This window comes from Fulmarus glacialis, unplaced genomic scaffold, assembly GCF_000690835.1.
Source record: "Fulmarus glacialis isolate BGI_N327 unplaced genomic scaffold, ASM69083v1 Scaffold49529, whole genome shotgun sequence".
NCBI lineage: Eukaryota > Metazoa > Chordata > Aves > Procellariiformes > Procellariidae > Fulmarus > Fulmarus glacialis.
This window is the reverse complement of record NW_009234859.1, coordinates 524-14,305: the sequence shown is the minus strand read 5'-3', so window position 1 is coordinate 14,305 and position 13,782 is coordinate 524. Positions and strand designations below refer to the sequence as shown.

Here is a 13,782-nt window from a genome sequence, read left to right as displayed (position 1 = left end):
TATTTAAAAATAAATAAAAGCAGAATAACTGCTGGAAAAAGCCTGAAGTTGCATTAATCTAGATATATGATAGTGGTCTCTCTAAAAAATATATAGCCATGGTGATGTAAGTGCAAGTTTGGTTGGTGGGAGAGTGATTTCTATGCAATTGTAGGGAGTCTTGAGTTAAAAATGTGTCAGAGCTACATACTGTGCTGTGCCAAAATGGTATGAGATGTAGGAGTCTTGTGTCATTTTATTTACAGCAACTTAGGTTGATCCATGACTATCACTTCTTGTTGCATTTTGAATGGAACATGGAAACTATGCCCATATTCTTGTGTCTGTAATTATTGCTGTGTATTACAGAAAGCGTATCTGTCCCTTGCACCTCTAAGAGTTCAGAGAAACCAGCGACGTTACGCTGGATATTTTGGGATGACTATATGGTAATACAGGAATTTTTTTTTTTTTCATTCTAGACCCTGAAGCGACAGAGTCAGTTGGCACTCTATTTCTTTAACACTATTCTAGCTCACGGGGATCTACGAAACAACAAACTAAACCAGCTTTCAGTCAATCTCTGGAATCTTGCTCAGAAACATGGCTTTGCTGACACCAAGACTATGGTAAGGAAAACAGATAATGTAGACAAATTTTAGTTCTTAAGATCTTTTCAACTCCTCATTTGGGAAAAGGTAACATTTTCTTGATCTGAATAAACCTAATCTCTTTACAAGTTGCTCTCTTAAAAGAAAAAAAATTACATGAGTTTAAAAAAAAACAACTTATTTTTTAAATGCTTCTTAATGAGTAAGCAGCTTCTCTTATTTCAAGTAGTCTATATCTTTCTAGCACTTTTAAATGTATTTCACACATTAAGGAACCTGGAAATGCTGGATGCTGTAACTTTTTTTCAGTACAGAAAACTATCTTCAAGAGAAATACAGCATTTTTATTTAGTGAACTGCATGGTGTAAGCTTGGAAAGTGGGCATTCTAGAGCCTTTAAGAAAGATACACATGATAAAGAGCTCTGGAGTAAGAAATGCAAGTGCTCGTGTAGCCGGTGAAATTTAGGAAAAATCATGAGACTGTCTATTAAAACACCTTCACATAGATTGAGTGATGGCATATGTAATGAGAAAAGACAAAGACACTAAAAATCTGAAAATATCTTTCTTTTCATACCCAGGTGAAAACACTAGACTACATCAAGAGGCGAAGCAAACAACCTGAAATGAGTCACTTCACAGACTTGGCCCTTCGGCTTCCTCTGCAGTCCAGGACCTAATGCATGCCTCTTTTCCAAGGAGTCATCTGTGCAAGAGAGCATGTACCCGAGGCCAAAAATCACGGATCTAGATTTTGACTGGAGGAGTTCAGGGTATTTTTATTTTACTTAGTGTGACAGATTTACTTGGACACAGGTAAAACTGTTCTGAGTGCAATAATTTAACCTGAATTTCTGTTTCCAGTTTTACCACTATATTCTTATTTTAAATGCTGATTTAGATTCAGTAAAGGGTATTTTTGAACCTCTATGGTTGCAAAAGCCTTTTGAAATCTAATCTGTTGTCATTTTAGCAACAAAGGAAGAAGATAATCTGCACGGATTAATTCACAGCCTCCAAACTTCATCCCACTTGCAGAATAGTCTTTCTCCTGTGTAGAAAGCAGCATTTCAATATAATAATCCTACTAAGTCATCTTTCTGCTTTGGGATGCTGCCAACATTTGTTTGGTCAGTTCCAGTAAAAGAGGAAAATGGCCGAGGTGTTACTGTTCTAATTTGTACAATACATTTTCACAGACGTGTTTATGCTTTCATTTTAGTTCGGTGGTGTTTTGTAAAATGGAAGGAATCTTTTAAGTGCTGTCTGCAAAGGAAAATGGAAATGTATGCAAAGTACTCTATATTTGCAAAGTACACTATATCACTGAATAAAACAATTTGCAGTTCATCTGTTTGTTCTGGGGGAGTTTCTTTGCTTATACAAATTTATCACCTTACCCTTGTGGAATTTAGTTACATGTACTGCTATTACACCTAATAAATTTCACTCTTACCACTTCTGTCCCACGGCAAGGAACCATGTTGAGACCTTGCATCTATTGCTGCTTTTGCTTCGCGTAAGTATTTTAATGAGCTAAATCCTTATATGGATATTAAGATATATTTTTGCACAAAAATGTTTTATTTTGTTAAGGCTAAAGAAGTAATCAGTTTTACTAGAACCATATATTTAAGGAGTTAGAAAGCTGGTAATACCACCTAAATTATTAAACCATTCTTGTTGCATGTTTTTCATCTCCTCAGTGGTTACTGAAGCAAAATACGTATTTTGTGTTAAGGTTGTAAAGAACCGAACTAGGACCCTTTGATCCTGGTACACAGTATATATGTAAGCTGCGTAAAACTGCAGGAATACAAGACAACTATGAAGTGGTATCAACTTGATATGAACTCTCCAACTTTTAGTACATAGCTATTTTAATTATATCAACTTTCCTTAAATAATTTTGTATAAAGTGCACATAGATAATGAAATAATAGTGCTGCATATGTTATTATGTCCCACTTTAATTTAGCTTTCCTTCTTGCTGCAGCTGCACAAAACAACTCTCAGCAGCACGTAGATGATTCTTCGTGTTGGGCTTGGAAACATAAACCACGAACTGGTAAGTGGGATTAAACTCAGCTCTCTAAACCGCCAAGTGGGTCACACTAAGCAGCTGTGGTATGGCAGAAATTGCCCTCTGGGGGCAAATGTACTGCTCTAAACTCAGTGTGGAGCTGTTCCAGATTCTGTAAAATGGAAACTCTTACGACAGGCTTGCAAACGTCCCAACTGTTCCTCTTCACCATAGAGGCACCAATTTTTGCCTGTTGTCTTTTGAACACAGTATAACTTTGGTTTCTTTATTGATGCAAGATCGCCACGAGAAATGCTTTCAAATGTTTTACTACTGTTTTTATTAGTGCAAAAATAGCTCAACGACAGGCAGAAAGCTCTGGTTAGTTATCAGGAGCAAACTCTAAACATCTATCTTAAAAGCTAACATAGCCACTCTAAGAAACTGCTTTTGGCTTACTTCCATGTTAGAGCAAAATTAATTTTAGTTAAAGCACTCTACTTATTATAGACCTCCTCTTTCTTCTGTATATAGCAAATATACAGGCCAGACCAAGTTTGACTGCTTGAAAAAAGCTGACAGTTTTGTCCCCAGGTTTTTCAGGTCTTGTTTTTCAAACTATGACATTTTCATGTGCACAATATTATCAGGAGCAAGGTGCCAGGCCATCCACAAAACTATAGTCGAGCAACACACTGGTATATATTATGCAATTCTAGATGGGAAAAGAGTCCTTAACCAAAGGCAAGGCTAGGACTAATACCACCTTCAGCATCTTCATCAGTGGCAGTGCAAGACCAGTCACTAACCACCCAAGACTGGCTCTGCAGCAGAAAGCTGTACATGCTGTCCCTCTCCTCCTAAATGAAGTCGCTAGTTGACACCTTCCTACCTGTTTGTTTAACTTATTTTTTTGCCAGGCAAGTAGCTGAGGGCCTGAATTCAGCATTATTTGTCTTAAATCAGAAGAGAAAACAGAACCTCTACTATCTGAATTTAAGTAAAGCAACAGCTGAAGCCTAGAAGGGCTGGCTGAAGCCAGTTGCTGAGCTTTGAGAGCACTGGTGCAAAACAGACTCACCCTGAGCTAGGGGTGGTTTTAAATGACGCTTTATAGGAGATGGTTTCCTTAAAGACAAGTTCAGACCCTGCAGGAAGTGGTTCAGCATCTCCCTCTTCCCAGGTATGGGAATGGATTCATGGCAACCCCTTAAGCTGGAGCCTCTGCGTAATTTTCACTTCCCCTCAGGAGTTGCCCAAAATGCATTGGAACCAACTGCTCTTTTGTTAAGTATATTTTCTGCTGGAGGCAGCTGCTTTCAGGTAAACCGATCCACTGGAAAAGACTATTGTGGAAAATAAGATTGCCTTAAAAGAGCAAGAAATTTAGTAATTCAGTTGGCATGATTATCAAAAATGACAGGTAACCTAATTCTGGGGTTCCCCTGCAAGTCGGCCAATATTACACTACAGCAGGCATGGACATAAGAGATGATCACCTTGTTCTGCTTAAGAGCCAGAGCTACACTAAAACATAACAACACTGTCTCCTGTAACAAATGGCGCAGCCAGCAGTAAAATACATGACAGTTTTTCACTATCTTTTTGTAACTTCAAGCAAGACACTGACAGACTGCTTCAGGCCCTTGAATTCTGAACACAACATACACAAATGCAGTCTCATATTTTGTACTCTTATTAAAAAGCCAGTGAAAGTGCAAGTTGTCTGAAAATCCAAAGGTTAGAAATTTCATTGATTGATGTATAACGAACCCAATAAGCACATTATTAAAATTACCTTGCTTTCTATAATTTAGGAAGTCTAGATCCATATATTTGGTGCTGCTATCCAGAAAGCATTTACCTTCATTTACAGGTGACAGCTGCTGCTTGAAAATCCAATTGCCAGAGCATAGTTAAAATATAGAGGATGTTCAATGCTATTCATTATTATTATGAAGATGCTAATATTTAAGAAACTACTTTCCGAGTTAAAAGTCTCCCTTCATCAAATTTGTAGGCATACCAGTAGTGTTTCTTCAAAGTAAAACGCCATCACTTTGTACCACTCACTGAGTGTAAAAATGTGAAGATTTTACAGAACACTAAAATCCTTTTGAATTACTAGGATGTAGCTAAAAATAAGTTTGAAATCAGTATTTCAAAAAAATATACTAAGTTTCAACTTGTTGCAGGCATTGCCCACATATCTTCAATCTTTGAAGAAGGCTGTCTCTTGCCTTGTAGAAAACATTGTAAAGGTTTCAAAACTTACTGTTTAGCTGAAGTGAGGACCCAGCTCCACGTAATCTGGTGTATGCAGTTGAAAACTTGTACTAAAAGTGCCTCATAAATCAAATTTCTTAAACATTTTGTATTTTATTTCAAGTAAAAAGATGTGGAAAGTGAAAAGAAATTTGCCCGTTGAATTTTCATTCCTTTTATTACTTCAGAGCTTTAATCTTCAAATTTTATAGATTTAGATGTATATTTGTCTATGTATACTTTTTTGTTGGCAGCTGGTTGAAATCCAAGACCAATTCCTCTATGTTGCTTCAAGTCCATTGCTTTATCGAATTCCATCTTCAGAGCCTGCTGTAACTTCTCCTCCCCTTCCCTGTTCAGAGCCATGTTTGATTTGTTTGTAGTTGCTGAGAGATTTTGGATAGGTACAGAGCCCTTTTTAAAGCCACCCATCAGTCTAAAAAACTTCATTTCTTCCTCAGAGCTTTGAAAAGCAGCTGTACTCCACTGGCCAAACTTTGTACCCTGTGAAGCAAAACAAGGTTAACACTAAAATTAAATAATACCAAGACCAAGGAAGGCAATTTCTGGCTGTGTACCACAAGAACAGAACCAGCTACAAAAACCTGACAGGGATTCCACGGGTAGTACCTCTCGAAGGACGTGATAAAAGAATGACATAATCCTGCATGAGTGCATCTTTATTACCATTTCAGTTCATTTAACCTGGAGACAGGGTTTAATGTACTTTCAGAACCTCCTTTCCCTCTGTCTTTAGGAATCTTGACTTTTCTGCTCTCTGGATAATACTTGCCTAGCTCAAAAAACCAGACATTGCCCAATCATTTCTCTTATTCTAAGATAATTGTCAGACTTAGTCCTCTTTCACTTTGTCACTTCGTACAGTTATCTTTTCATTTTCCTACTGCCTAGTTAGGTAGCTGTTGTTTTCAGCAGTGGTTTTTTTATGTTAGTTTTGGAGACAGTGTTCAATCTGGCTCGCACGCTTTAAGTAGCATTTGCATTCTCATCCCACTAATTGCCACTAATATTGCAAGGGTGCAAAAACTGAGGGCATACCCTTATCTAACAGGACTAAATACACTTCTCTTCAAGCCTCCCCTCCCTCACAGTTTGCCATTCCTTAACTCTGCCTTTCACTGTATTCTTTGAACTAGTTCACTCCTTCAGGATTTTTCTTTTGTCCGCAGATACTGGCTCCTTTCTGAGAATGTAAGTAATGTCCAAGTAAAATCAGAATTCAACCGTTTGTGGATAACCCAAAATACATCGTAAGATTTACAAAGTTTATGAACTTTTGGCTTACCTAAGAACAGGCTTCATTATCTAAGGATCTTATTTGACTCTTGAGCTATAGCTAGGAGCTGTGCAGTCATTTATAACTATTTTTGGCAGGACTGCTACTCCCAATTTTTCTTGAAAATTGGGGGTGGGACTAAATGGAAGACTGTTTGATCCTTAATTAAATAGACTGAGCTGGCTACATCAAAGGAAAAAAATGTGAATTTAGTGGTTTGTTTATATAAGCCTGAAATCCTTCCAACTGAACAGTTGTAGCTTGCATAAAACAGTCATTCTCCACTAGACAGCCACCATGACACACAGCATGCTATACAATATTGCAGGCAAGCTGTAGCAGGTTTTTTAAGTTAAAAAAAATGCAAAACTGGAGTATCATTCACTGTCACAGGCCAGAATACCAGCTATTAAAAGAACGCTATCCATAATACTTCAGTATTTTTATCTTGCTCAAAGACAAGTTGCTGTACAAGCCCAGGTCTGTGACAGAGATGCATGCACACATACACATATATATATGTCCTCCCTTTGGAATGGGAGACATCTGCACAGATGCAAAAATAATTATGGCTTGTCAAACCCAGTAATTTTTTTAAAATGAATTGCTGACAGGCACTACACATAGCTTCTGCTGCAGCATTTCCAGCTCACTCTTTGTGAAGCTGATGAATTAGTTTTCATAGCTTCTATTCTTCTGCATACTACTAAACAGAGACAGATCAGCACCAAAGAACTGAGATCCCCTGCCAAGGATGTAATTTTTCTCAATGATTTCAGAGATTATTAGATGGTTGCAGATCAAGAGCTATTGCAGTCTGACTCCCACTATGTAAAAACCTATAGGAGTTGTTTCTGGCATTTGTTTGAGGTATATTCCAACTTTCTAGGCATACTGGCAGTCTTCCGAAACAACTAAGAATCCTGAATTACTAGCAAAGCTTTCTCTCCTCCTGAATCTTACTACCCCTGCTAAACACTACTGCAACAGCTTCCACTACCTTACTGTAAACCTGTCAGGAGGCAGGCTGAGTAGGATGCAAACACAAAGAAAAAAGAATCATCTTTCAAAGAAGTAGAGGAAAGATGTAGAAGTTAGGAGAGGACTGACTGTAAATATCACACACGTGTTATGAGTTATCATCCCTTTTACCTTTCCAGGTGCACACCTATTTCTGAATGTCTGCAAAGTCTTCGAGGTAACAATTTAGTGACTGCTATATCCATAGCCTAGAATTATTTGTATTTCACAGTAAGCAGAAAGTGCTGCTGTAGCAATTTGTCATGGCTCATTCTCCACAGGAACCAGAGAAAATGTTGCTTTTGAGGACTGATGATGGGAATTAGAGCTGTGTACAATGCCAACTGCTGTTGGAGTTCACGGATCAGCTCCCAGACTCTCTTTGGATTGTACTAACTTGTTCTATAGCATGACCTTAAATTTATAGTCAGAAGGAAGACTGTTATGCCAAGCCATGTACCTGAGCCACATACAAAAAAAGAGTGCAGTGCCTTTTTCAGGAACTTGCTCTGGGACACATTATTTCCATCAGATCAAGGTCTAAATTCATACATACCCATTCCACTTTGGGACTGAAAACCTTAGTTTTGCCAGATTCTCTATCGATTTCTTCTTGCAGAGCCTGTCGCCTCACCTAGCATGCAGAAAAAACAGTACAAGACACTATCTTCTGTGTGTTAAATGACAGTTAATTTAATTCACAGTGAAAAGATAAGGGAAGAACAAAATAATTAGTTATCTTCAGAATTTTGCAAGGATAATTACAAAGTTGCATGTGATCCTTTTACACACTCAACTTGAGAACTACAATTTTTGTAGGAGTATTTTAAATGAACATTTTGCTGTATCAGATATGCTTAATCTTCTAACTGCAGGTAACAGCTACATTGAAACTCCCAACATTGATGAGAGGCAAAGAAACCTGTATTTAACCTAATAAGGTACTTAGAAGCTTCTGACATTGACTGGAGCTGTACATTTTGGACTTAACCCACGGAAGGTAAAGCACATTTTAAGCAGAGCTCTATTTAGAGAAATCTTGGCATAGATGAGCAACCAAGCAGTTTTTTTGTTATAAATTCTATGCATACCTTAAATGCTAACTTGCTTTAAATCTTACACAGTTAAGACAACGCATACCTTGTCTATGTTAACTTCATCACAGTTTCCTTTTTTTTCCTGCACAATAGTTACATCATCCACATGTTCCTGTAAAACAGGAAAAAGCTTGTATGAGTATTTTTAATCCATTCTGGTTCATCAGAATTTACACAGCTCTGACCACAAAAGTAGTAAAAACACTAAGCAATACAGTAGTACTATTTTTGGGCACGAAGAAATAGTCAGATCTAAGCTGGAAAAGCCAATTAAACCTGTGCATTTCTTTGGAGAAAGAAATTTCAGGATTTATTATCCTTTTTTAGCAAAGAGGATAAGGGATTTTTTTTTAAATTCCCACATTAAAACAGACCTGCCAACATCACTGGCACATACAGTAATGTTTACAGGCAGGGTCATTTCAAATTAAACAGTTTAAGTTGAAATTTATACTTGAAATGAGGGACAGAAAGAGTGAAAGTTAACAAAAAAAAAAGACATTTAAAAAGTGGTGGTAAGATAATGGCCCCTCTGAATGCACAGGACAAGCTTGAAGCATGTTGATCCCACTAGCCACTTAAAAAAACCAAACAAACAAAAAAAAACAATCAAGAGGCAGCTGCATTGTGCTCGGTCTTGGACAAATGCAGCATAGATGATGGTCTCCAAGGAGCTTCCAGTCTGGAAAGAGCACGAGAAGAGGCGTGACACATACATAAAGTGTCTCCTACAATGGCAGCAAACAGCATGTTAGTTCCACATTTGAGAGTGAGGAACGGGGAGCTGATGTGAAGAGACAGCAGCTATGGCAGGGATGGATGTGCAGGAGGCAGGAGGTAAATCAGTGGCAGAGCCCACAAGCAGTCAGATACTGTCGGATAAATCTTCCACAAAGTGCAGCCCTTCAGCAGCTTTTGCTCCCATTGACTGGCGTTTCTAGATCATTGCCCTCAGCCTTTCTTTTCCAAATTTGTAATAAGCATAAGATTTTCGGACATCCAGTGCAACAGCATAAGTAGTAAGTCCAGGATAGTGGTAAATTACAGCCATAAGCTCTAGACCAGCCTGGAAAAGGTGGCCAAAGGGAAGATCTATTAATACAGCTAACATAATAATCCAAGCATGAAATAGCTAAGGAACACTAAGACAAGGAAAAGATTTGTAACATACTTCTGTCAGTAGAAGCTGCTGTTACTTTTTTGAGGGTTTACAGTTTTATTTAAAGCCATGAATCACTTACCCCATTTTCCAAAGCTACCTTTTATACATTGATTTCACACACACACAAGTACATGCACCATTAAAAATGCGAGAACACTGTCTGCAATAAGGAGAGCTCATTCTCTTGGATGAAAAGAAAAAAGAAAACAAAAAAAAACAATTTACTTCTAGATGGCCTGGTACTGTCTTTTCAGATCTATTAAAACAAGCAGGAAAACTGTCATGACAGGATTCTGCAAAAAGCTGCAACTTTTTTTTTTTTTTTAGCTGAAAGGTTAAGTGGCGGACAAGGAAGGAGGAAGGGTGCACCCCCATCCCTGCTAAGTCACAGCATGCCGCTAACCTGCTGAAGCCTGCTACGTGGCAAAAATTACCCCCTCTGGAGGTGTGCCAATCTTCCGCCAACTTCATGGAAGGGGAGCACATTCACAAGTGGTAGGATTATGCTATCTGCAGGCAAACAATTTCAAAGACATAAACTGAGTCCTCACTCCTTCTCACTCAGCCCCAGTTGACTGTAATGGCATCCAATGGGAAAAATATCAATCATTGATATTAAGTGTCTTTAAAAACTTACTCTTTTGCTTGCTGCACAAGTCCAACAGAGGATTTTTCAAGGCATGCAGCAGTGTGTGTGGCACTCTGAGACTAGAAAATGGTTCAGGACTATGGCACAGTTAAATGCAAGACCAATGTTATCAGCCATTTATTACAGCAGTGTCTTTTGGCCTGGCAGGAACTAGATTTCTCTAAAACTGATTTACCCAGACTTCTCAATCTTCAGGAGAATTTTTCTGAAGTACTTTTTATTATTAAAGGACAGAGCTGAATATGGGAAAGAGAAACAAAACATGCATCATCCTACACCCTTCTCAACTGTTTGCAATTTGCTGTGTTTTCCATTCTAATTGGTCATGCAAGTTTACTTGTCATTGTTAGGCTTATCTTGCCTCCACAGAATGTGAGCAGCTGCAAGAATCCAAATAATGTCTAACCGTCTCAAAAAGGCAATGTCAATTTAATTAGAAAATATATCCCAGCGATAAAACCACCTTGTCCTTTGAAAGGTCAAAAGGAGAAACCTAAGTAAACAGCCCCAAACATCTGCTCACCTAATGAATGATAAGCATACACACTCCCAACACAAACCTTTGTGGAAAAGGCTGTATCTGGGTCTCCATGAAGACTGAAGAACCTGCTTAAATAAATCTATATTTAATTATTAGCACTAGACCCTAGAAACCTGCCAGGTTTCCACAGAACATGAAGAAATGGCACGTATGAGTGCATAACAAAGCAAAGCACACCATGAAGTGTGCTTGAGAGGCAGCTAGCGCTATGGCCCGCTCTATCCCTAGTTTACAAAAAATCTTCAATGCTTAATTATTAACTAGTGCTTGACTTTTAAACAAGCCAAGCATTCAAAGTTCTTGATTAAAAACAACTGGAGTGCAGTTTTATTTTCTATGAAAATAAAAACAAGCTCCTAATGACTTGCAATGAGCTGTTTTCAGCTGTTTAAGCAGATAAAAATACAGATAGATACCTATTGAATTTCTGAGCATCTCACAGCTTAATTTCCAATAACAACAGCAGCGGTTAGGCATGTAGGTACTAACTTCAGGCACTTAAATAGCTTTAAAATATGACCCTAATCAGATAAAAAAAGAAGCAAGCTAAAAAAAAAAAAAGTTCAAGCAATAAAATCAGATCTTAATCTTTTTAACTTTTGAAAAAAAAAAAAATCAAAGAAACCTCTGTATTTCAAATCTTTCATCAGTTCCTCTCCATGTTTGTTTCACCTCAGAAATGGCAGTACTGCAAGACTCTGGGATGGGATTTCCTTTAACACTCAGTCTGGATGCAATTCCAGTTACCTTCAGTTATAATTTACACAGCTCTTGTATCTATTTATTTTCTTGCATAGATTCATTTTTTAAATTAAGACTTTGTGTTTAGGTTGTTCTCTAGTATTTTCCTATTAGAATTTATAAATCAATGCTCTCGGCCTAGTCTACACTTAGGATTCTTAGGACTTTGTCTAAAGTTTTGTCCAAGTTAGACAAGAGGTTTCGGCTAAACTTCCCCCTCATTTCTAACACTGCGCAACTCCAGCAGCAATAGCAGCAAAAGCTTGAGGAAAAGTCCAACAAACAGAGTTAGATGCACTCATGCTGCCAATGTTACCAACCTGCTCAGGTGAAATGACGTGGTATTAAAATCCTGTTTTATAGGAGTGTTGCCACGTTGCAAAGAGCGACTTAAGGAGGGATAGAAGAACATTTAAGACTGTACATACTAGTTTCCTTTTTGTGCCAAAACTTGCTGTTTACATTTTCACAATTGAAACACTATATGACTACAGCAGTAGGCATTAAAAAATACTTTCCCGTGTTTCACAAGTATTACATGCTGAAATCAACAGATCAGTTGATCCTGCTTCTCAAAACCCAGAGGAGGCCCCTATTGACCTAAATGTAACCTAAGGGTCTGAACAAGCCCAACAGCCTGCAAAATAGGAAACTGCCTACCTAAAAAGCTTCCAATTCCTTAGCAGGAGGGTGCAAAGATACCCTCTTCTTTACAACTTACCAATGCCTCATTTCCCATGTCTTCTCTTTTGATCTTTTTCTTTTTTGCATTTGCTTTTGAACCTGGTTCTTCAGCAGAGTCCTGTGGTGGTACTTTTTTTTTTTTTTCCCTTTTTCTGTCACAGAGCATATGATTACTATTGCATAATACCCTATCTACAACATCCCCTGTGACACATTCAGCTCGCTTCATTTTGCTCTCTTTGTTCTTTTTATTGCTTTCTAGTAGTGTTATTTTTTGGCTTTTAGATGCACTATCATTGTTTAAAGAAACTTTTAAATATGTTGTTTCCTCCTCCTCTTCCTGAATCTTCTTTTTCTTTTTCTTCTTGATTACTTCATTATTATCCTTGATATTCTTCCTGCATTTTTTTCCAGAAAGCTGCTCTTCCTCAATTTCTTGCTGTGCAGGGAGATGCTTATTAGGAACTCTGTGACTGTAGTCTTGATCATCTTCACACGTTAAGGAGGAAACATCTTTGCTTCTCTTCTTCTTCCTCTTGGTCTCTCTGATACTTCCAGAGTTCTCAGTAATGTCCTCTTCCGCTCTATTTGTCAATGTAATTTCCTGGAAATTCTTTCTTTGCCTTTTTCTGAAGTCACTTAATACAATGGGGCTATCAGGAACTCCATAGATGTTGTCCTGATTATCTGCTAGTGGTAAAAAGGAGTCGGACTTATCTTTCTTTTTCTTCCTCTTCTTTCTCCTCACATAACTCTCCCCATCATTCTGGATATCATCTGTTCCATGGTTTTCACCGGTAAAACCTTTTTCTTGTGAAATGTGTTTGTGTGGTTTTTTACGAACTTTTTCAGACTGTTTATGTTCACTGTCCTGGATGTCTTCTAATGCTAAAGAAAAAATGCCTTTCTTCTTTTTTTTCTTAGTTACTTCACCATCCCATTCCAAATTCAAAGCAGTATTCTTTGTGCTTTGTTTAAAAGCAAATTCATTTTCCTTAGTACCACCTGTATTATGATTTGAAAACTCCACATCACTACTCTGATTATTCTCCAATGATAAGGAGGAATGACATTGGACTTTTTTCTTCTTTTTGAGAATTTTAATTTGTTCCTCTGATTCTTCTTGACATTCTGAATCCAGATGGCCTTCTACATTCACAAAGCTTTCTGAATGTGCTTCTTTCAGTAATTCAGAGCCAACCCTCTTTTTCTTGTTTTTCTTCTTCTTCTTCTTCAGTTCTAATTGATCTAAACATTCATCTTCTTTTAAATTTTCCTTTTTCCTTATCTTTGTTTTTGTCTCAAGCTGGTCATCATTCTCAGTTTTAATGACAGTTTGAATATCTTTCTCAATTTTAATGATAGTCTGGCTCCTACTACTTTTCACCTTTTTCTTTTTCTGTACAGGTTCCTCATGAACTTCTTTTCTCTTTTTCTTTATTATCATTCTAAAAAATGAAATGAAGATATTAGCACACCACTTCCAACAAGATGATGCAAGCCCAGTCTTCCTTTATTCTGAAACCATTCCATATCTCTCATTGTCCCCGGCACTCTTTTTCCCATTTCACAATCTGCTTTCTGTGATGGGAGGGAACCAGAACCGCATGCAGCACTGAAAATATAGTCTATAGCCCTGGTGAAGGGGCAATTTTTCGTCTTGTTCTCTATTGCTGTCCTAGTTAGTTTGTAACCTTCTGTTTGTCTTTTT

The 13,782-nt window shown here is 37.7% G+C and overlaps 1 protein-coding gene across 1 annotated transcript; it reads right to left on the bottom strand.

Moving 5' to 3' along the window:
* Positions 1-5,072: 5,072 nt before the first annotated feature.
* Positions 5,073-13,506, bottom strand: KNOP1 (lysine-rich nucleolar protein 1; the record flags this gene model as incomplete). The annotated part of the gene is made up of 4 exons (XM_009585780.1): positions 5,073-5,384; positions 7,754-7,831; positions 8,338-8,406; positions 12,445-13,506. Coding segments are annotated over 4 exons (1,521 nt in total), but the record flags the coding sequence as incomplete, so codon positions are not given.
* Positions 13,507-13,782: the final 276 nt, after the last annotated feature.